The sequence below is a fragment of the Ctenocephalides felis genome, unplaced genomic scaffold, assembly GCF_003426905.1.
Source record: "Ctenocephalides felis isolate EL2017-DRISC unplaced genomic scaffold, ASM342690v1 CF-g0.4_SCAFFOLD_00845, whole genome shotgun sequence".
In the NCBI taxonomy this organism is placed as follows: domain Eukaryota; kingdom Metazoa; phylum Arthropoda; class Insecta; order Siphonaptera; family Pulicidae; genus Ctenocephalides; species Ctenocephalides felis.
Window position 1 is genome coordinate 63,885,943 of NW_020536999.1, and position 24,729 is coordinate 63,910,671.

General features: G+C 29.5%; 1 protein-coding gene across 1 annotated transcript in view; it reads left to right on the forward strand.

Annotated features, from left to right (window-relative positions):
* LOC113364331 (chloride channel protein 2-like) overlaps positions 1 to 21,551 on the forward strand; it is a 35,362-nt gene extending 13,811 nt beyond the window's left edge. The window contains exons 3-16 of the mRNA XM_026606819.1: positions 11,054 to 11,336; positions 12,673 to 12,801; positions 12,976 to 13,109; positions 15,564 to 15,720; positions 15,805 to 16,015; positions 16,384 to 16,485; positions 16,898 to 17,132; positions 17,286 to 17,448; positions 19,303 to 19,533; positions 19,789 to 20,047; positions 20,169 to 20,429; positions 20,538 to 20,670; positions 20,822 to 21,049; positions 21,255 to 21,551. Of these exons, the coding sequence (XP_026462604.1) occupies positions 11,054 to 11,336; positions 12,673 to 12,801; positions 12,976 to 13,109; positions 15,564 to 15,720; positions 15,805 to 16,015; positions 16,384 to 16,485; positions 16,898 to 17,132; positions 17,286 to 17,448; positions 19,303 to 19,533; positions 19,789 to 20,047; positions 20,169 to 20,429; positions 20,538 to 20,670; positions 20,822 to 21,049; positions 21,255 to 21,512 (2,784 nt within the window). The 3' untranslated portion in view covers positions 21,513 to 21,551. The remainder of the gene's footprint in view (positions 1 to 11,053; positions 11,337 to 12,672; positions 12,802 to 12,975; positions 13,110 to 15,563; positions 15,721 to 15,804; positions 16,016 to 16,383; positions 16,486 to 16,897; positions 17,133 to 17,285; positions 17,449 to 19,302; positions 19,534 to 19,788; positions 20,048 to 20,168; positions 20,430 to 20,537; positions 20,671 to 20,821; positions 21,050 to 21,254) is intronic.
* Positions 21,552 to 24,729: the final 3,178 nt, after the last annotated feature.

Sequence of the window (24,729 nt, forward strand, 5' to 3'; positions counted from 1 at the left end):
CTATTTTCAAATATTGTTGGTGAAAAATTCGTAACTTCACTTGTTACAATAATAGTTAAAATAATAAATTTTAATAATCAAACCACTTTTTGAAGCATTGAACTGATTTTACATCAATCGTTACAACATTCGAGTCCATACTTCGAGACAAAACGATTGGCAAGGTATATTTTTTCTCTATTATTGAAATTCGTCACTCTGGATGCCATGTTTCGCCTAATGTATTACAAAATGATTACTTTGCTAAATAATTGGAATAGTACTGAAGATAGAAATAAACTTTATTAAATTTTATTGTGATTGGTTTTTAAAAACATTGTACTTACAGCTATAATAGATATTACAATAGTTATAATACAACTAACAAAAATAGGAGCTACAAAAATATTTATATTAATTTTTTTTCTAAATTTAAATGCTGAAAATCGAAATATCAACCCGATTTTAGAGGGAAATGAGATGATGTAGATGTGTGGGATACTTACGAGATCATATTTGATCAGATTGAACTCGAATTATATTTGATGAGATGAGATAAGATAAGATTCATTTCAGAAAAACAAAAAACAAACGATTGATTTGCCGACGCTTATCATGCAATTGACCGTGAAAACAACGCCGATTTTCGCAGTCAGTGATTGTAGAGATACAGTGCTTTGTCTTTTGATATTTACTATCACTGCCAAGGCCAGCAAGTTAAAACTGAATTAGATCAAACTAGAAAAGCAAATCCTTATAATCAATGGCGACTTCGTAATGAAGATTTAACTTGTTATTGCCTTATACCTAAAGTTTTTTATACCTTAACTTCCCGTAGGGCAAGTTATAGTAATCGCAAAAAATCGAAAATGAAAATTTTTATATGTCTTTACGTTTCAAAACCTTCTGAACATTTTGGCATACCTTAGAAAAAATGGATGTTTGTGCGTGTGTGCGGATACAAATTTTCGTCGACGATTTCGGGAACACGGATGAAGCGATTTGAATAATTCAAAAAACATTCGATTCGTATTGATAAGGAGACGTGCTGATTAGTTTTTGGCAAAGTCAGGTCTAGCCGTTCCAAAGATATGGGGCAAAAAGTGACAAAAACGGTAACTCAATTTTTAAGAGAACGGAGCGTCTGATTTGAATAATTCAAAAAACATTTGACTTGTATTAACAAGATGAAAAACTGACCAAATTTTCATGAAGGCAGGTCTAGCGGTTTTGGAGATTTAGTAAAGTAAAAAAAAAGCCATTTGGCGGTCAAAAATGATCATTAGACATATGCACATCAAATTATTAGATATTTTATAGAGATTTTAACAATAAGTATAAATTTTATTTACATTCCTATGGGTTCCGTACCAATGTATGGCGGGCGACGCGGCGCTTCGATATTTCGTCTCTATGCAGTTAAAGCATTGCTTTGAAAAAATGTTCAGAATTTCCAAAATAATTCAAAATAAATTTTTCTTCAAAGTTTGTCAAAAAAAAGTAAATTTTTGTCAAAAATTTGTAGTTTCTCAAAAATCTAATTTTTTCAGAGTAATTTTTTTTCAAAAATGTTAGTCTTTTTTAAAAAAAATAATTTTCGGTACGGGAAGTTCCAGCAATTTGCCTTAATGCACGATGCCAAGCGCCCCACTAGTTTGTTTCCTAGTTTTACCTTGCATAATTTTGGTAGATCTTGTCTTCAAAGCGTTTTGACTACTGTGCCTAACTAATCGTATTTAGTTGGGCTTTTGTGATATAATTATTGTGATATATTCACAATATCTTTCTCTAACTTTAATATATATTAGTATGTATTGAACAATTGAGATATCAAGTATTCTATCCAGGTCGGTATCAAGCAATATGACAATCAATCAAATATTATGTCCAGTAGTATGGAGGCTTTCGCAGGCATTGAAACATGAAATCAAAAAATATTGTTGTATAGTCATAATATGTTACAACTAGGATAGGACTGCTGCCTTCGAAACCAGTAATACACAAATTATGAGAGTCAAAACAATTACGAAAAGTCCTGATAATATAGGAATTGATTCTAACTTTTTGGAGTGTTTACCACGTAGAATATGATAATACATAAAAATGGTTATTCTGCTTTTTTTCTTTGAGAGAAGTATGATTTTCTGGTGCGGTTGTGATAGTTTTGCAAATTACTGTATAATATATATATATATATATATATATATATATATATATATAAACGTATTCGTGCTACGTTTGATGTCTTTACATAACTCATTCAAGAACGAGGCACCGGATTCAATTGAATTAAATTATTTAACTACAGTGCAAAGTACATGTCGAAATTCATGCATCTTGCTTGGGTATGAATAATGTCATTTCTTCTTCGTTCTTTATAAAGTTTGTTTTGCAAAAGGAATAGTATTTTGCAAAATTGATATTATAGCAGTCATTTGGTTCCCTTAAAAGAAATTTGGTGTTAGATGATATTACGAATCTAATATTGTGTATTGTTAGTTACTTTCTTACTAAAATATGCTATTGTGATTTATAAAAAAGAGTGTAGTGTTAAACACGTCTGTGGGTACAATAATCATATATGATTATGATATATATTATAATGTGCATATCTGTATATCTGTATAATAGTAAATTTCCACTAATTCATTCATTATGCATTCATTATTATTACATTGTGAAAATAGCTTTGAAAAATAAAAAGGGGAATTTTACATTATGTTCAACAAATTAGAATATAAATATTTTTGCCTGCAAAAATAAAATAAAATTTTAATTGTAAGAATATGGTATTTCCCACTATTTTTGTTTAAAAAAAACAGCGGTGCTTTTTTCTGAAGCGAGAACTTTGTGAATTCTAAGTAAAGTAATGTTACAAATAAAAAATCTAATTTTATTTGCAAATGATAGATTTTAAAAATAATCAATTAATAAATGAAAATCCTTGAGAAAAAGTATGGAATTTGGAATTCTGTATCTAACATTAAATTAAATAACAAATTAGAAAACTAGTTTGTAAAGCAATTATTTCAATAGTTTGAATCCGATTGACTAGATTCACTAAAATAAAAACCGGTTAAAAGCTTTTTGACTTTAATAGTTAAGTAAGCTATATAAATGTAATGGAACTTAGATGAAAGTTAGTTAAAAGGTCAACATTTTAAATTTTCGAAAATATAATGATTCTATTAGAAAATCAAATCGTTTATTCATCTAAATAAGTAGACATCGGAAATTTTCAATACTAAATCCGGAACCAATGTATTAACAGAAATTTAATATATTTGCAAGCTTTATAAATTTGTATAAAGTTTTCAAAATTGTATGTTCAGGTGGATTTTTATAATTCTTCATTACAAATCTAATAAGATTTTAATTTTTTCATCATTAAATTATAAGCACATTATTAAAAGCTCTATAAAAATGTTGTACCCTTGAATGCATATATAAAATTCTCATTTTTAGCACCGACAGCTTAAATGTTTTATCATCATATATATCATCAGAATCAAATCAGCCTTTTCACTTCATTTTTATTGTTAGTTACGTACAATTTTTATGCGGTTCTTACTATAGAGGAAGTTATTGAATTTAACTACTTATAGACGATAATTGATTATTTTTTGAAAATAATATTATTGTCCAATTTGATGTAATATATTTCTCTTTTTTATAAGTATTTCTGAAGCAAAATTTCTTGTTCCAGACAATTTCAATTATAATTGTAGTATAAAAGTCAATGTCAAAATAAGATATTGCCAGTCCAGTAATATTATAGCAGGTACTATTTAATCATATTACAAATACTATGTAATATGATGTAGTCATATTACAGGTACCTACTATGACATAATAATTTTATAGGAACTAAGATCTAATCATATTACAAAACAATACGCGAAAATTGAATTTCAACGGTACAAAACTTATATAGGACTTTCGAAAATGGCTCGTATATCTCATAGTAACTATTTTTCGCAATGCAGTTTGATGAAAACAATTTATAATCATACTTTCCAAATGTTTTCAGTATCGATACTTTAAGTTCCATGACTTTTGAAGTCTGATATTCATAATTTGTTTTGATATTTTTAACACTAAATTTGTTATATGCTTTCTGAACCATACGGTAATTTGTACCTAAATGTAATTCGAAAATTATCTCTTAACGATATGATTGCACTCATATCATAGCAAAAAAATTACTACATTATTAATTTATGATTGAAAGTAGAGGTCAATGAATCGTTATCAATTATAAAGCAATATTTTTACAAAAATCATAAATCTGTGAAATAGAATCCCTGATATAACAACATGATGGAATATAATCCGGAATTTTTCGGCGAAGATGATATGACAGTGGAAAGTGAATGGGCCGATTATCATAAACTTATGACTGCCCAACGTGAACGATGTCAAAAACGTAACAGAAGCAGAAAAATCAGCGGTGGTAAGAGGCCGGTAGTAGCTCAGGCGTTTTACCCATGTCCGCCTCCAATTGAAGACGATCAGGATTATGAAGTCCGGGATTATGATGATTCGGAACCTGGAGACTCATATGCGCAAACTGTTGTGAGAACTGTTTTTAGATACACATTTGCATTTTTCCTGCATGATGAAATTATAACAAAATGCTTGGTATTTGACCAAAGAATTGCTGGAAATAGTTGCGCGCATCAAAGAAAAGGTTTATAGTTACATTATTAATCAATTAGTCAGTGTTTTCGAAAAATAGTAACCTAGATGCTTAAAAAAATTGATTTTTTTGCAAAAATGTCTTACAAAACTAGCCAAGAATGTATCCTAAAACTTCAGAAATAAATTCGAATTATGTCCGGAGTTACAGAAGAAATATAGTGGGCAAGCGTCGAGCATGTATACGAGCTTTTCATTTTTACGTTATTACCTAATTGGGGGAAAACTGAACGTTCTATCAAAACGAAACAAAATTGATTGTATTCAGGAATAAATTCACTTCTAATTAAACCCAAAAAACCTTTGAAAACGTTATAATTAACCAACTTATTAAACAATCTAAAGTGATTTTTTTTTACCAAAAACATGATTTTTTTTAAGTTGCAAAAAATTGGTGAATTTCTTACTTTTTCTGGATTTTTTAGGTTTAAAGAGAATCTATACTAGTCAAAATATAAGTTTGTTGTGTTTTTTTTTATTTCGGATGGAAATGGTCACCTGCAACTTTTCCGCCAAATAACACCTGCACGTTCGTGGCACATCGGCAAAATGCTTGTACCCGGCATATTAACATAAAATACATACTACTAATACATCTAAATATATATATATATATATATATATATATATATATATATTTTAATATAATAATTTGAGAAGAATATTGAAATATATAACAATTAAACCTGATAGTTTCGTTTAAATTAAATATTTATTTCCTTTCCTAAAAATTCCTCACAAAAGCGATTTTTGAAGCCTCTAAGGCAGGCTCCCCCTTTAAAGATTTAATTTCTCTATAGTATATCGAAAAATATATGTGGGTATATAAAACAATTGTGAAGACTGTATTAGAATGTAAATCACAACGTGATCTATTTATAATTATTACATTAATCAGTTTTTTCTTTATATTATTAGAGTAAATTGTATTCCCCTCCTTAAATCCTGGTGCGGCTGTCAAAACTATTAAACCTATACCTAATTTAGCGGCATAGTAAAACCAAATAATTCCTATGGATAGAAGAAGGATGCAAATAACACTTTTAGCCACTGCCACTGAATTACAGCTTAAATGAAACTATTGTTTAAATAATATAGTGTAAATAAATGTGTTTTTTAACTTCCCAAAGGAGAAGTTTATGTTTTCATCAAAAAATCCGATTCGCTAATTTTATGTTTTCTCGACGTTTCAAGCCATTCTGAATCGAATGAGACCAAATCTGGAAAAAGTATGTGTGTGTGTGTGTGTGTGTGTGTGTGTGTGTGTGTGAACAGATTTTTTGCCGTAAATCGACGTTTTCTCAATAATGGCTGGACCGATTTCAAAAATTTAAAATCCATTCGATGTATCTCGATGAGGACTAGCGTTTATCAATTTTGCGCGACGATCAGCCAAGCCGTTTCTTTGTAAATAGCAGAAAAGTGAAAAATTTTTCGTCCACGTTTTAGCCCGCAGTTCTAAATCGATCTTGAAAATTCAAAAACCATTCGAAAGATATTGATTGGGAATCGTGCTGATGAGTTGTTGGTAGAGATCGGCCGAGCCGCTTTCTTGTAATAAAGTGTTAAAAAATTTTTTTTCGACGATTTTTATAATTATTTTTTTGACGGTAGATACCATAGTCTTCTAGATCATACTAAAATATTACGGCTCTACGACAATTGGTTTAACTTTAAAAATTCGTCAAAGTTTGCAAAACTTGGCATCGTTTTTTTTGGCATTTGTCAAAATTAGACCTTTCATCGACGTTTTCTCAAAAATGCCTGAACCGATTTTAGAAATTTAAAAGCCATTTGATGTATCTTGATGAGGACTATCGTTTGTCAGTTTTGTGCGACGATCTGCCAAGCCGTTTGTTTGTAATTTGAAAAAAAGTGTTAAACTTTTCGTCCACATTTAAGCTCATCCTACCGAACCGATTTTAAAAAATCAAAAACCGTTCGAAAGATATTAGTTGGGAATGGTACTGATTAGTTTTAGGTGGAAATCTACCGAGCCGTTTTCTTGTAATTCGTTGTTGAAAAAAAAATTTGAGCCGATTTTTATGAAACTTTTTCTGATAATATACATCATGGTCTTATACAACTTATTGGAATATTACGACCCTACGACAAGTAGTTTAGTTTAAAAAAATCATCAAAGTTCAAGAAAATAAGTAGTTTTTTAACGTTTGTTAAAATTAAAATTGGACGATTTTACTTCGTATAACGATAGAGTACTTGGTTTTAATGAACATATCAAGCCATTAAAGTCCTATGGAAACTGGTTCAATTATAACACTTGTTGATTTTTGAAAATTTACTTTTAGAAAATACTCCGTGTCAAAGTGGTCGCTCGTTTTCAATTATGTGTAATAAATCCACTCGGAATACTTTAATCACTCATATTTTAATTTAGTTTTTATTGATTAAGTCGATTAATTACACATATCGGGAAGTTCATGTAACTTGCCTCAAGGCTAAATACCAAACCAACTAGTTAAATAAACGTTTTAGCATAAAAAAATAATACAAGTCCAAAGCACCCCGCAGTCAACGTGTTAACTTGAGCAAAAATTATCGCTTTTAGTCTCCTTCAAGTCATGTCTTATTATCTTGGCTAAAGCATTTGCTACAGGAAATTGTTTTGTTTTTTGGGCTAATTGTAAAGTGAGAGCCTATCTTAACCCATCTTTTTGGATTTTTGGATTCGGCGATATATTTCCTAGCAACTATTTAATGCTTCATCAAAGCAAGCATACTTGTCGTATATATATATTATTTTCAGTTAATTTATGGGTTATTATAATTTTATTATTAAGTAATAGCGAAGATTCAATTTGCGCAATCAGAGACAAAAAAAAACTAAATTTTTGAAAATAATTATTTTAGAAAAAAATCAGGACGCAAGGTGAAAAATTGGGACTATTCTGGCCAATCCGGGACGAGGTGTCACTGGAGACATACAAATGTATAATTGATTTACAAAATGAAATTACTAAATCGTTTATCTACTTCATATTGCTATTAAAAAGCAATAACTCTTGAACAGGCTCTTATCATTGAATTTATAGATAGCTCTTTCTGTTTGCTTGTCAAAATTTTGTGAATATTTGTTATGAAACAATTACTTTGCTTATCTTCAAGCACAAAACATTTTATTAGGTATTACTACAGGATATCTTTTTGTTTTATATGGGATATCAAAAAATCATTAAAATCGATGCTGTTGGTTTTTAATGACTTCGATTAATACGAACGTTAAAGTTTTATATAATTATTGGCCTTGAAGCATGTGTATGATTTACAGTTAAATATTAATTTTGCTTCTGCATTTTAAACTAAAGCTTTGTTCAACAGAATAAAAAAATTACTTGCTTGAAATAATGCTAGCTAACAAAACAGCTGTCTACAAACACAAAGAAAAAAAAATATTTTGGATAATACAATAAAAAAACACAAGCTTTTATGCTAATTAAAAATTAGTCTAATCAATCGCACTTCGTTTGCATTAATATTGACTATTTGATTTTAAATTGTATAATTGTTTTATTCTTAATATTTAAAATGTTGAAAAATAATTATTTTCGAAACTTTCATTTTAAAGTTTTTAGGTTATTTTATTTTTCAATGTTTATGTTTCTATAACTTTTTAGATAATGATTTTCTAAAAACAAAATTTTCCTTGAACGAACATTTCAGTATTTGGGTGTTTGCCCATTACTCTTCATAATTGAACATGTTCGCACGTAATTTGAACATGTTCGCACAAATTTTTTAGTTAAGTTTAGTTAAACATTAAATAAATGCACAGAGTTTTGATTGCTAACAATAACAACAATAGTTTAATTTGACACAGAATTTAATCAATAGTGTTTTTCTTATGTATTACTATAAGACCTTCTGGCAAAATATCAAGATTGACCGTCTTTTCGTGAACACACATTAAAGTATGTATTATTAGATACAACGATACGAATAGTAGTATTTTTCTGGGCACTTAGTTTTGCTTAATATGTTGTTTGAAGAAGTAAAATTTTATTAATGTTCAAAATGTGATAAGTAATTTTTAAGTGTTATATATATATTTCGTGAATATTGTTTCTTAGTTACCAATTAACCAATCGACGTAGATAACTGTGATGCATGCAATCCTACAAATTTGTTGAAAATTCAAAATATAACGAATTAGAACCATTGGAATGCTATTATCCAAACGAACATATCCTTGTAAGTAAAATATTAATTAAAGTCCAGACCAGCAACATTAAATGTAATGTTTGCGAATCGCATTATTCGAAATATGTTGGCTGCAGATAGATTTATTTCAAGATCAACAGTTGTGATTTTGTTAAAGTCAACAATTAATAGTAATCTTATCGAAAACTTGGTTGTTAAGACATTCAAATGAATAAACTATAGATTTTTTGGAAAAGTCTAAATATTAAATAATATCATGTTTACATTCCACGGACACTATTAACATGCTGATGATAAGATGGAGGTTGCATCTGGTAGACAACATTAACATGCTGATGATGATAAGATTTAAGTAGCACCTGTGGTTACTTCCTTAAAAAAATATTCTTAATTATGTTTTCATGTTTATGATTTATGTCTCTATTTATACTAAATATATAACTGTTGTATAATTTGTTATGAAAAAAAAATGACAAAGAGCAGACATCTAATTTATATTACAACCCGCATTTGAATGTAACTTTCAAAAAGTATTTTATTGATATTATATATATTATATATTATATAAATTAGATTCATTTCTCTCGTCTTTAATAAAATCTCCATTAGCTTCACAGCATATTTCTGTCATGTTGGTGCGTAATTGAAGAATAATTGTACTCTATCTAAACGTTTAGATCGATTTTTATTACTTTATTATATGATTATTACAAACAAGATTTATTCATATTTAAATTATATATATATATATAAATATATATATATAATATATATATATAAAATAAATTATATAATATATATAAAATATTTTATATATATATTATATAAAAAAATTTAATATATATATATATATATATATATATATATATATATATTAGGGTGGTCCTAATAATAATAATTGTAGATTAATAATTCACAATAATTAATGAAGTACGTATTTGTACTACAATATAGTAAATTTAAATTTTAAAGCATATTATCTAATAATTGTTTTTCTAATAAATGAAGTGCAATTACAGAACATACATGTTTGAAATACTATATTAATGTTATAGATAAAATCTCTGTTTTTTAATAATATTTTTTTTAGTTTATGATCTATTAACATAATATGCGTACTTAGATATTTATGTATCTAATATCTGTTTTTAGAACTTTTCGCAAGAGTAATTTTTATAATATATTTACCAACTTTCAAACGTAACATAACATATAAATAATGGTTTTACCAAGTTTAGCAAAGTGTTGATTTTCTCTCTCTTTAACAATATTGCAAATTATGAGATAAATAAAACATATTTAAAATTCTTTTTTTAATATAATTATACTTTCTACGTAGAACTCTATCTAAGCTTTACGTTTGTTAGTATTCTCTGAACTATTTCTAATATCAGTACTCTCTGAATAATTGGCAAAGGCACGATAAATTTCAAACAATCATAGTCTAACAATTCAACTTCATAGACATGGGTGTCTATTAGGTAGATTTGGATAACCATCCTGGTAAATTCGGGATTTGCAGATATGGGCTTCCCTTCTAAGATTCCAGTTTTAATACCCGCTTTGGATAGCCTGATGTTAGGTGAAAATAACGCATCCTTGATATGGCCGCATCAATAAAAAACCATCAGTGTGAAAATTTCAAGTTATAAGTTCATCTTCGTTGGGTTGTTCTCTAGAAAGCCACGTTATTAAATAGACATAACAGTATATATGTTTCTTTAAGTTTTGATTGCTGTTTGTAATGTATAAAAAAGAAAAGATGTAGATAATCTTGGATGTATAGCTTCTATGTGTAACTTGCGATTAAAATTGCTTCGAAAATTTAATGTACCAACACCGAATCTAATGTTTAGTGCTTCATTATTGAAGGTATTATTATAGACAACAAGAATTTTCCGTGTTAATAATTCTTATTACTATAATTTACTACAATCTTGAAACTATACTTTGATCATTTATTATTTAATCAAATAATTATTGAAGTAGTGCTTAGACACAGCAAAATGTTACTGTGAAAGTATGCCCAGTATTCTTAGTAAATAGGTGCTATAGTACCTACTGAATACCGTGTGTGAAATTTGTGAATGCTATAAAATTTTATTTGATTATTTCTATATTTTGTTGCTGTGTCATGTTAGATATTAAATTAAGTAATCTGTAAAATACATAGCTCAATATACTATCTTAATTTTAGATGTATGGCAGATATACAAAAGATCTTGGAGAATATGCAAAAGAAGAAGCACGCAAATTGAGGTTATTAGAACGACGAAGGAAAAAAGATGACAAGGATCGAAATAAAGAATTATTAGGAGACAGGAGTCCATGTATGTCCAGAACTTTAGATGTGCTCGGTTTCATATGGAGACACACGTGTGCTCGACTTGGAGAAGATTGGGTGTTTCTCGCCTTGCTGGGAGTTATCATGGCTCTACTATCATTCGCTATGGATCGGGGAATTTCTATGTGCAACAATGGTAAGAAAGTAGAAAAATCTATGCAAAGACTAAATAAATTAATTTCATTATGAATTAATGCACGATTTTTTTTTGGAATCGACTGAATTTATTTTTCTTTGGGTATTGATAGCCTATCACTACATATTAATGCACACCCCTGCTGTAATAGGCCAGAGCACAGTCCAGACTGTCACATTGTGATTGATAAATATATATTATATTAAACCCATGAAATAATTAAACTAAATCAAACAAAAAATAAATAAAGAAATTATAAGATTTTAATTATCAAGTAGAAGAATTACTAGATCGGTGATTTTGTCGTTATTTTTTTTTATATTTCTGCGTTTTTGCAGTTTGATCCCCAATTTTGACTTCAGATTCGTGTCGAGTATTAAAAAGTACATTGGAAAACATATGTGTCGTACCCAATACAGACTTTTTTTATTTTGTCGACCTGTATAATTGAATTATACAAACAACAATTTAAATCTCGTTATAAAAACTTTATAAATTATAATGCGGGTACGTTAGATACTCGAAATGCTATTTAAACTTAATCAAATCAAAACAAAGGTTAATGTACTTGCTTATAAGGCCAATAAACTAATAATAATAAAAAAAATCTATATCGATTTGAAATAAATTTGGATAAATCAAAATGATACGCGTTTGAAATTTATTTGTGGTCATTGGTATTGAAAGGATAGAAATCTTTAATTTAATATTTTTTGGAATTCAAGTAAATTTGATATTTTATTTATATTTAGTTAAAAAAATTATTTATTTTGTACTGAAGTATTCAATAATTTTGAATGTAAATAAATGATTTTATATATTATGGTTAATTTTTTATTTGTTTCACTATATCGACCACGTGATAACAATACGATCGACGGTCATAGAGTTCACATTTCATATAATTGGATCGCAAAAAATGATGTTTTTATAAAAGTATAAATGGATTATAAGTAATTAATTGTTAATAAGCACCATGCACAAATTTAAGACATTAATAAAATGTATAATAAATTGAGAAAGACACCAATTTTAAGTAATTTATCAATACTATATATACAATATATTTAAAAAGAATATCCTATCTATCCAAAATATTATTTTGCAAATATTACAAACGCAAGGACTGAAATACTATTAATTGTACATTTTTTATATATGATTGGTGGTTATTCTATTGGCTGTTATATGAAATTGATTGTTTTACTGTGCTCTTATTTTTGTATTGTACATAAATAAATAACATTTAAACTAAATTGCAACCTAAACAAACAAATAATGCTTATTTTTTACGTGTCATGTGTAAAATTTTATGAAATATGGTTTCAATTTACAGCCCGGATTTGGCTATACAGAGATTTAAGTTCCCATCCAGTTATGCAGTACATGGCATGGGTTTCTTTACCCGTATGCCTCATATTATTCTCAGCCGGTTTTGTTCATCTTGTCGCACCACAAAGTATAGGTAAGATATATTTTGTGCTAAGATTAATTTTGTTTATAAGATGATTTGTGAGAAAAATTGGTTCTCCTTTATGAATTTGAGGGGCTAAATCTTGCTTCAGAGTCACTGAAGTACTTAGTTTTTACTAAATTTAGTTCAATGTAGTATAACTGATTGAATTGTAATTTTAAATAGGTTCCGGCATTCCTGAGATGAAAACGATTTTGAGAGGTGTTACATTGAAAGAGTATCTAACATTTCGAACATTAATAGCTAAGGTGGTAGGACTGACTGCCACACTAGGTAGTGGTATGCCTTTGGGCAAAGAAGTAAGTATAAAATTAGTAGTAAGATATAAGCGTATATATGTTTGAATTAAAAAACACTTGGATGGGTCAAATTTGATGATCATTGGGACACATCGCGATTTTGATCCATATAATGGACATTCATATAATGGAAATTGATTGTAGCGAAAAAAGCAATTCTATAAATACAAAAGCATAGGAACTGCAAAAAAATGTAATATTTTAATAATTGGATGAATTTTTTGCCATCTAAGGCAAAAATATAAGCCGTTCGATCGCTTGTAAATTTTTACAATCCAACATTTATTGGTAATTTTCTTTAATCATTCCTTTATTGACAATTATTTATTGGTAAATTAGTTGACAATTTATAGCAAAAGAGTTACCCTGATATTTCAATAGACTTATTGTCTAAATTTCGGCCTACAATTTGAGATTTGTATGCATATTCATAGAAACTTTGATCTTTTAAAAATCTGAGGAAGGTGCTGTGGAATTGATGATCACTCAGTTATTGATTAACCTGGTAGTAGATTAAAAAATTGTACTCCTAGACTAGTAATTCCTAACGTGGGGCCCACGCCCCACAGAAAAATCCATTTTTAAATTCAAAGGGGGGAGGCAAATTAAAAAATTACACGACTTTAACCCACTTGCTTTGTGTGATTTGAATGTAATTTGTAAATATTGTTAAAAATTCGTTAAATACATTATGATCATTGTTTAGTTTAAGTGAGCACAAGATGCATGTGCAAATCATATAATTTTTCCATATATATTTCCATAGCTTAGGTAAATAAGCATCCCTTTTTAGGTCTAATGCAAACTTTCTCAATATTACGGATTACAGAAAAATTCCAAATTCTGTATGTATTAGTCTGTATATTTATAAATTTCCATCCCTTCCAGACAGCGGTATAATAATTTTTACTTTATATTTTTAAATTTAGAATTTTTAGAATTCAGTAAGTTGCGAGACTAAGAACATCTTAAGAAAATTAGCTCGCACAAGTTACTCAAACATTTAATAAAATTTATAATTCTATGTCTATTGTCGCACAGTGCACACAATCGTTTAAAAGTGCAGTAATTAATTTTCTATTAAGTGATAACGGCAAAGGCAGCAGTAAGGTGTAATCGATGCCTTAACGGATAATTTGGATATTTAATACCGAGATAAAAATTCTTATAGAAAAAATAATATTTATAAATTAAATCTTATATTCATTCGCATTTCTTCTACGCTAACACCTACATCATAGGTTCCTATTCGTGTATTTTTATAGCCTTACATCTATACCATACGCTATATTTCATCATATACTCTCAAATCCCTGCATTGTATACCGAATGCACCTAACCTATATCTACTATATATCCTATTATCTATAATTTTCCTTACACGCTATATTAACCCTACCAAGAATCGAACCCGGGTCCGCCGCGTGGAACGCGACAACGTTAACCACTAAACCACCGTAACGCTACAATCAACCGTCTTTTTTCGCGTGTCGTCGCGCCACCTTAGTATTAATTATCTAATTAATTAGAAAATGACCCGCGGTAACAACAGTGCGTCCCATATTATATTATTGGTGGGGATACCCGATAGGGTAGTGGTTAAGGTGCGCGACCGTCACGCAGATGTCCCGGGTTCAATTCCCGGTATAGACAATAGATAGGTAGAGATAATACATAGGGCGTAAAGTAAACCTATATAATACAGGTAAATATATAAATTAGACAGTAATATTTATAAGAAGTAAAAAGTATGTAGGTATATAATAAGTTAATGACGGTGTAGGTATCTCACGGTATGATTGATAATAGATATCTACCTATGATATACAATAATATAGTATAGTAATATAGGTAATAGGTTATCTATCGTATTATTAGGTTAAGTAATTATTAAGTCTTATAAAGTATTGTAATAAATCTTAAGTACTTTTATATAATAATAAATACTTGTAAGTATTAATGAATACAAATAATACCACAATAAATATAATTAATGTTATTAAAGAATATAAATTATGTACTCAATGATTCCCTCATACTTGTACAATTTAATTTATAGACTAGCTGTATATAATAGAGTTAATTATATAAGAAGTCAATATGTTAGATTTGTGAGTTCTTATTGAAATATATCAAATTTTTTGAACCGGTTCATGAACTGGATTTTAAATTTTAGCGTTCCGACAAAAAAAATATTAGCACAACACCACTGGCTATAATCTATATATTATATTTATATTAAATATTACTATCATATTTAATTTATAGAAACTTTAAAAAAAAGTTCACTCAATTCAAAAACTTTTCAATTACCTAAAATTTTTCCCATTTTTCAATATAATTTTACAAATAACTAATTATTTTTATAATAAAATTATTACACAGTTATCAGATAATTCCCAAACTAATTATTTTACTAAATAAATTAATATATATAACCGAACTTTTAACTAGGGTCCATTTGTACATATAGCAAGCATAGTGGCGCAGTTGTTGAGCAAACTGGTCACTTCCTTCCAAGGAATCTACGAAAATGAATCGCGAAACTCTGAGATGTTGGCAGCAGCTTGCGCTGTGGGTGTCGCAGCATGTTTTGCAGCACCAATTGGAGGTATAAAATAGTATTTGATAGATAAATGATCATCACCTCTTAATGCATTAATATATATTATATTCGTTACATATTTATCTTTAGGTGTACTTATGAGCATCGAAGTAACAACAGTTTACTTTGCTGTGCGTAACTATTGGCGTGGTTTCTTTGCTGCTGTTTGCGGCGCAACTGTATTTCGATTACTTGCAGTATGGTTTCAGAAAGTTGACACAGTAACAGCAGTTTTTCGTACCAACTTCACAATGGATTACCCATTTGATCCTCAGGAGCTCTTCGTATTTGCTCTTATCGGGTAATTATCATATGTATTTCAGTTTGTCTAAAACACCATTTTAAGAAGTAAATAAAATGTCCATTTAAGAATAATAATGTTGTGAATACAATTTAAATAACTTGAATTAATTAATTAGTCGACAAAAATAGAAAGAACTCCAATATAAATGTAACAACTTTTTTAGTTTGATATTCTTTTGTTCTTTGAATATAACACTTAAAAGCATCGGAGATAATATTTTATTGAAAATTTCGCTGGCTCAAAATTCACTTCCAAGCTATTGTTTTCTGGCAAAGTTCTTGAAATGACGTTTATATGTGTGTGCATGTGTATTTACACATTGACTATTATATTTTAAATTTAATAAATACATTTTTTATTTACAGAGCAGTTTCCGGATTAGGAGGCGCATTTTATGTATGGTTACATAGACAGTATGTTTTATTTATGCGTTCAAACAAAGAGCTAAACAAGTTTCTTCAAAAAAAGTAAGATGAATGATAAATTATAAATTTAAAACGGCATGTGAAAAGTATTAGCAAATCTCATGCATTTTTGACTACTAAAACTTGCTTAACTTATGTATTCTGATGTATAACTTATGAATTTCTATTAACAGTTTAAACTAAATGTAACTATGCGCTAGGTTACATGTTAGGCCATACATTGCCTAAATTAATTGAAAATCGTTTTATAAGGTTAAGTTTGCATTTTGCTCACAATATATCAATATACAATTAGTGCAATCACAAATTCACCTGAATAAGTCTAACGTCCACCCTTAAATTAATTTTAACGTTATATTTTCGATTTACATTATTTATAATATTTGTCATATATTTAATTTTGATTTAAAATATTTTATATGAAATTTTGATCGTAACTTGACTTCAATTTCAGCCGTTTTCTTTACCCCGGCATTGTTTCGCTGCTGGTTGCATCAGTGTCTTTTCCTCTCGGATTTGGGCAGTTTATGGCAGGCGACTTAAATACCCATGATCAGGTTGCTGGCTTATTTACAAATTTTACATGGACAAAGGGCAACCTTAGTGTGCAAGAAGCAGAAGTTGTTAAGCATTGGATAACACCATATTCAGATGTATTCATTAGCCTATCTGGATTCTTATTATTTACGGTACAGTAAGTTAATGCTTCAGTAGTTGGGTTTTGAATGTGGTTAAATATCATATTTCTTTCCGCTTTCTTCTTATGATATATAATAATAAATAATATATAAAATTAATACTTAGATTATTATGTAGATAATTATTTTTTTATTATGTTGCAGTTCATATTTTCAATAATTTCAAGTACCATACCGGTACCAAGTGGAAGCTTTATTCCAGTTTTCAAAATTGGTGCAGCTTTTGGGCGCATGGTAGGCGAATTAATGCACTTATGGTTCCCGACCGGAATTCGATACGGCGGGCAACAGGCACTCATAATACCTGGTATGATTCATCCCGGTACGATATCATCTTCATTATTCATTCTTCATACTAACATAGCTATATGATATTGTAACACAATATAAATCAAACATTATTTATAAAGAAATATTAGCCTCTTCATACACCTTTTCATAAATAAAATATATTTCGTCTCGCATGAAAACATACTAGTCATTGTAAGTCATCTCCTGACTAACTGGATGTATGATATGTTACATTTGAGAATACTTCTTGACAGACAAAACAAATTTGAAACATGATATATCTTGATAAAAAATCAAGGAATATTATTATATTAATTGAACGAATTAAGTGGCATCTTCAATTTCAAATGTATCATATTTACAAGATTAACTCAGAGTTCGTTTAATAGAATTCATTTATTTATTAATAATAATAAACTATTTCGAGGGAGTATAGAAGAAGTCATTTTTGTTTTTTCTCTATATTTTCAATTATGATTTGTAGTAAATGTACAATTTGCTTTTTAGTGTTTCATGAAAAAAATAGTTTCAGTATATCAAATTTGCTTAAAAAAATCTCATATTACTGAAACGTAGAATAAATTTCGAGAAAAAACAAGGCTTCTTTAGTTCAGAAAAATAAAATTTTTAATCGTGATAGAATTGTGATCCAGAAAAAATTAAAATAATTAAATATTATGGCATCGTACCTTAAGGCTAATTGCTGGAACTTTCGCACTGTAATGAAATATTCGAGGAATATTAAATGTTTTCAAATAGATTATTTTTATAAATAATATAACTTATATATCTTTACAGAAAAGTAAAAAACAAAATTTACTCAATCGAATTTAAAATTAAGGACATTGTATCATAATTATAAGAATTATATAAACTGAATAGCAAAGTTGAAATTAATTATTTGCAGTATATAAGTGAACTTTAGAACTCTAGCTTGAATTAAAATTAAAATTCGAATTATTTTCTATTTGGAATTTTGGAAATTAAGAAAACATAATAATGAATAAATAAAAACTTTCCCAAAACCAATCGTTTCGTCAACGCAATCAAAGTTTTTTTAATCGTGCAAATCGGTTCTCTCAAAAACTGTCCTTTTTACACATTTAGCTCGGTATCTCCTGCTGGAAAAAACAGCTGGACCTGCCGTTGCCAAAAATTAATAATCACTTCTCCCCATCCTTACGAATTGAGTGTTCTTTGGATCATTCAAAGCGGATGCTCCGTTCTCTCAAAAATTCTTTCTATTTTCTGCATTCTTTGCTTCATATCTCCGAAATGGCTGAACCTGCTTTTGCCAAAAATTAATCCGTACATCTCCCTATCAATATTTTTTAAACTATTCAAATCGGTTGATCCATGCGGCCGAAAACGTGGACGAAAAATTGTATCCATACATACATACACACACAATCACATCCATTTTTTCTGAGGTATGCCGAAATGTTCAAAAACCTTCAAAACGTAAAGAAATGCAAAAATTTACAATTTCGATTTTTGGCGATTACAATAACTTACCCTACAGGAAGTTAATTACCCTACGGGAAGTTGAAAAATTAAGCCATGCCATTTGAAAGTTAAGAGCTTTTAAGTATAATTTATAGCTTTGGTCAAACTGTGACCACTTTTCGACACACATCAAAGAAAAGATACTAGTTGCCTTGGCAAGTTCCATCCATTAGAAGTTCGCGCATTTAAGCAGGATTGCAAATTGATATTATTATAGACGATGCATTAATAGTTTGTCTATCAAGAAATGGATATAATGCGTGAGCGAGAAATAAATGCGTGTCAATTAATTCATCAACATTAATTATAATATAATGTCAGTTTATTACATGAGCACATTAAAAAACATTTTGCTATTTCATAGGTGGTTACGCAACCGTTGGTGCTGCTGCCTTTTCTGGCGCAGTTACTCATACAATATCCGTAAGTGTAATAACCTTTGAGATGACTGGACAAATAACTCATATTATACCTATGATGATAGCAGTATTAGTATCAAATGCTGTTGCTGCCTTGCTACAGCCTTCAATATACGATAGCATTATACTTATTAAACGATTGCCTTATTTACCTGATTTGTTGCCATCTAGTTCCGGTAAGTTATATGACATATTTATAACGCCATGCAAACTTCAGTTTAGATTAATAGAATAATATAAAAATATTATTAATAATTTAAATATATAAATTGGACAAAACGATTTTAGCACAAAAGATATGTTTGATTTTAAATATCGAACGACTATTTTTCTAGATCATCATTCAGATAAATTTTATTTTCTGAAGTGTTGTCACCGACAATATTCACTTTAAATTTGAATTATCAGTGAATATTTTCTTTTCCTTTCAGGCATGTATAATATCTGCGTTGAGGATTTCATGGTCAGAGATGTAAAGTATATCTGGCATGGAATCTCCTACCTAACTTTGAAAGATACCTTAAAACAGAATCGTCATCTTAGAAGCTTTCCTCTAGTTGACAATCCTGAAAGCATGATACTTCTTGGATCGGTGCAACGATTAGAATTAATTAAGTTAATAGATAAGCAAATAGGACGCGATAAAAGACTGCAAGTTGCCGCCAAATGGCAAAAAGAAGCACAAGAAAGGTACTATACACACTAAACTGAACATTTATTTGACATACTGTAAACTCAAATTGTACCAACTCTGATGTATACGCAGAAGTCATAATATTTTTTCATAATACAAAATAAAAATATATTTTAGGGCCCGTGAAGAATTAGAACGCCAACATCGTATGAGGCGTTCGTCGCGATTCGAAGTGTTACCCGCACCAGATATACTTACATTGCGGCGGATAGCAAATAGCGAATTACCAATTTCAGTTTTAAGTAGCGGTGGAGTTCAACATCCACGAAAATCTATTCTAAAGAAAACAAATTCTTTCACATTGAAAGGATTTTCACCACTTATGAGTGTTAGTCCATCTTCCACACCTTACACTACAATCACCGGCGCGGAGAGCAGGTAATAGATATATGCTGTTTCGACAAACGTTGTTTAGCTATATGAATTTTTTCTAGAGAATTTCCAGAATGTTTATTGTGCTTATTTTTATATGCATATGCTTTTTAGAGTTCGACTGGCATTTGATGCAATATTTCGCAAATCTGCGACTTTGCAGGATGTGGCACCTCCTGGGACTCCGGGAGCAGACGATGCTCCTCCTGTTGCGCATTCGAGCTCCGTGTCGAAAAAAGTTCAGCTGGTATGTATACTATGCGAAAAACTAACCACACATTGATATTTTCGCACCAATTAGCTCAAAAAGACTAATTACTATCTTTTCCCGCTTTCCCATTCTATTTTTAAAATCACAAAAATTACAAATAAATATAATTTGCTTTATTCGTTTGCAGCCACGAGAACGTGTTTGCGACATGTCACCTGAAGACCAAAAGCAGTGGGAACAAGAGGAAATGTCTAAATCTGTGGATTTTGATGCATGTCATGTTGACCCAGCTCCTTTTCAACTTGTAGAACGCACCTCTCTATTGAAAGTACATTCGCTATTCAGCATGGTAGGAGTAAATCATGCTTATGTGACAACCATCGGAAAATTGATCGGCGTAGTTGCACTCAAAGAGGTAATATACTGCCAAATAATTTTCAATTTTTTAAACTTATGTTTTGAATTTTTTCATCACCAACCAAAGTTATGGCCAGTGTGCCTTTAAATTCAATTCAATACATGACTTTAATAATTCAATACTTATGCTGTGCCCACCCTTGTGCAGCATGCTGCGATATCATTAATTATAATATCTCTAATTATTTCGTTATTTATTTTAGTTGCGTAAAGCTATTGAAGATGCCAACAGTGGTAACCTACCTTCTTCCCAAGCACCAAGTGTACCAGCAAAATCGACTGATTGTGAGGCTTTAAAAAGTGCTGATACACCGCTCTTGGTCAATTCACATAGTCAAGACCACCATAATCAAAACACCGTAACCAGTATGGATTCAGCACTTTCTTCCTGCGAAAATTGTTCCGACATCGAAATGGATGCGTACAATGTGGGAGTGTTCAATAAAAGCTCACGTGTTTAATAATATAGGTGTAATAATAAATAGAGTGATATTTTTTAATAAGAGACAATTAATAAATGTATAATTAGGATTAATAAAGTTTTTATTGTTGATATATAATTTTTTACCGAGAAACAGTAGAATTAATATTACTTATGTAAGTTATCAAAATTAAAAAATCGAATATGAAAATAATTAACTTCCCGTAGGGTAAGTTATTGTAATGGGCCGAAAATCAGAATTGAAAATTTTTACATTTCTCGACATTTTGAAGGTTTCTGAACGTTTTGGCATACCTCAGAAAAAATGGATGTGTGTGTGTGTGTGTGTATGTGTGTGTGTGTGTGTATGTATGTATGGATACAAATTTTTGCCCACGTTTTCGGGCGTACGGATTAACCGATTTCAATAATTTAAAAAACATTCGATTCCTATTGATAAGGAGAAGAGCTGATTAGTTTTTGGCAAAGGCAGGTCCAGCAGTTACGGAGATAAGGAGCAAAGAGTGCAGAAAATAGAAATCGAGTTTTTGAGAGAACGGAGCATCCGATTTGAATGATCTAAAAAACATTCAATTAGTAATAATAGGGAGAAGGGGTTATTAGTTTTTCGCAAAGGCAGGCCCAGCCATTTCGGAGATACAGAGCTAAATGTACAAAAAATGGCAGTTTTTGAGAGAATTAAGCGTCCGATTCAATTGATTCAAAGAACTTTCTGCTTGTCTTACAAAATAATTGATTTTGGAAAAAAAAAATTTTGTACCGTTTTTTTTTTTTTTTTTTAATTTTTTAAATTTTTTGTATATCGAAAATAATTCAGATTTTATTTTTAATTCTGACTATAGTTCTAATATACTTTAAACAAATAATTTCAACTCCGGCATTCAGTTTATATAATTCTTATAAATATTAGACAATGTTACAATATTTATAATAATCTATTTGAAAACATTCAATATTCCTCGAACATTTCGTTACGGTACGGGAAGTTCCAGCAATTTGCCTTAAGGCACGATGCCACCCACCCCACTAGTTTAATATTTTTACACTTCGAGATGTTTTTGATTACTTTGGCACACAATAGATAAATTAAGTGTGCAAGATGTTATTCTTGGAAAATAGATAAACCGAATCCAATGGGGTGATGTGTTGTTTGGTAAGGCGCTCCGATCCAACCGTTTCCAAGATTCGGTAGAACTAATTTAAAACGTTAAAAAAGCAATACCATATATAATTAAAACTTTCATTTTTTCTAGTTCCTATTACTACTATAAATAAAAATTCTAAAACGCCATTTGATTATATATAAAGTATTTTCAAGCGTTAAACGAGAATATTTAATAATTTTATCATATTGCTATCTATATTGTGAAAACAGATATCACTGGTGCTCGACATCAGGCTATACAAAGCGGGTATCGACCTAAAACTTTGGAACAGAAGCCCATAGCTATATCCACTAAGCCACAGAAAAGCTTAAACTTCTTAATGTGACGGAAAAATGTAGACACGACAAAATATATTTTTATTATCATATATTTTGTTAAATTGAAATCCTTTTTATCAAGTAAATTTTAAATTTTGAAATTTTTATTAGAACACACACTATGCATTGTGATTATTTTTGTAACAATAAATTACAACAAGTAATTGGTTTTTAGCCTTAAAGCATGTTACACGACTTTTGAGATATGTGCAAACTATAAATATAAGCTTACATTAGTCAATAAGAATTGGAATTTAGCTATTTAGATAAAATTTATAACTGTTTTATCGAAACTAAAGTTTTTGCTCTCACTGGAACTAATCAATGCGATTTCCAATTGATATCAAACAGATTTATGATATCTGTAAACATATTATTTATAGTGCACAAACCCGCATTAAACATTCACTGTGTATGTAATCTCAAAAGCGAGTTCCATTATTCCAAATTTCAACTAGTGGGGCGCATGGCATCGTGCCTTAAGACAAATTGCTGGAACTTCCCGTACCAAATATTATTATTTTTTTAAAAACGAATAATATTTTTGAAAAAAAATTACTTCGAAAAAAATAGATTTTTGAGAAACTAGGACTTTGACAAAAAATTACTTTTTTTGGATTTTTTTTTCTTTTTAATAAATGTTTTTTTAATTTTGACATATTTTGGAAATTCTGAACTTTTTTTCAAAGCAATCGTACTGCTTTAACTGCATAGAGACAAAATGTAAAAGCGCGTAAGCGCCGCGTCGCCGTCTAACGGATAAGCATTGGTATGGAACCCAAAGGAATGCAAACAAAATTTATACTTATTGTTAAAATCTCTATAAAATATCTGATAATTTGATGTGCATATGTCTAATGATCATTTTTGACCGCCAAATGGCATTTTTTTAACTTCCCGTAGGGTAAGTTATAGTAATCGCAAAAAAATCGAAAATGAAAATTTTTATATATCTTTACGTTTCAGAGGTTTCTGAACATTTTGGCATACCTTAGAAAAAATTGATGTATGTGTGTGTGTGTGTGTGTGTGTGTGTGTGTGTGTGTGTGTGTGTGTGTGTGTGCGTGTGTGTATGTATGTGCGGATACAAATTTTCGTCGACGATTTCGGGAACACGGATCAACCGATTTGAATAATTCAAAAAACATTCGATTCATATTGACAAGGAGACGTGCTGATTAGTTTTTGGCGAAGGCAGGTCTAGCCGTTCCGGAGATACGGGGCAAAAAGTGTCGAAAACGGTAACTCAGTTTTTAAGAGAACGGAGCGTCCGATTTTAATAATTCAAAAAACATGTCACTTGTATTGACAAGATGAAGAATCGATAAAATTTTCATAAAGGTAGGTCTAGCGGTTTCGGAGATATGGAGGAAAAAGTAAAAAAATGAGCCATTTGGCGGTCAAAAATGAACATTAGACATATGCACATCAAATTTTCAGATATTTTATAGAGATTTTAACAATAAGTATAAATTTTGTTTATTTTCCTATGGGTTCCGTATCAATGTTTACCCGTTAGACAGCGACGCCGCGCTTACGCGCTTTATATTTTGTCTCTATGCAGCAGTACGATTGCTTTGAAAAACAAGTTCAGATCTTCCAAAATATGTCAAAATAAAGAAAACATTTTTTTTCAAAAAAAAAAAAAAAATTAAAAAAAAAATTTTTTTTTTAAAAAAATTAAAAAAAAAATTTTTTTTTAAAAATTTTTTTAAAAAAAAAGTAATTTTTTGTCCAATTTATAGTTTCTCAA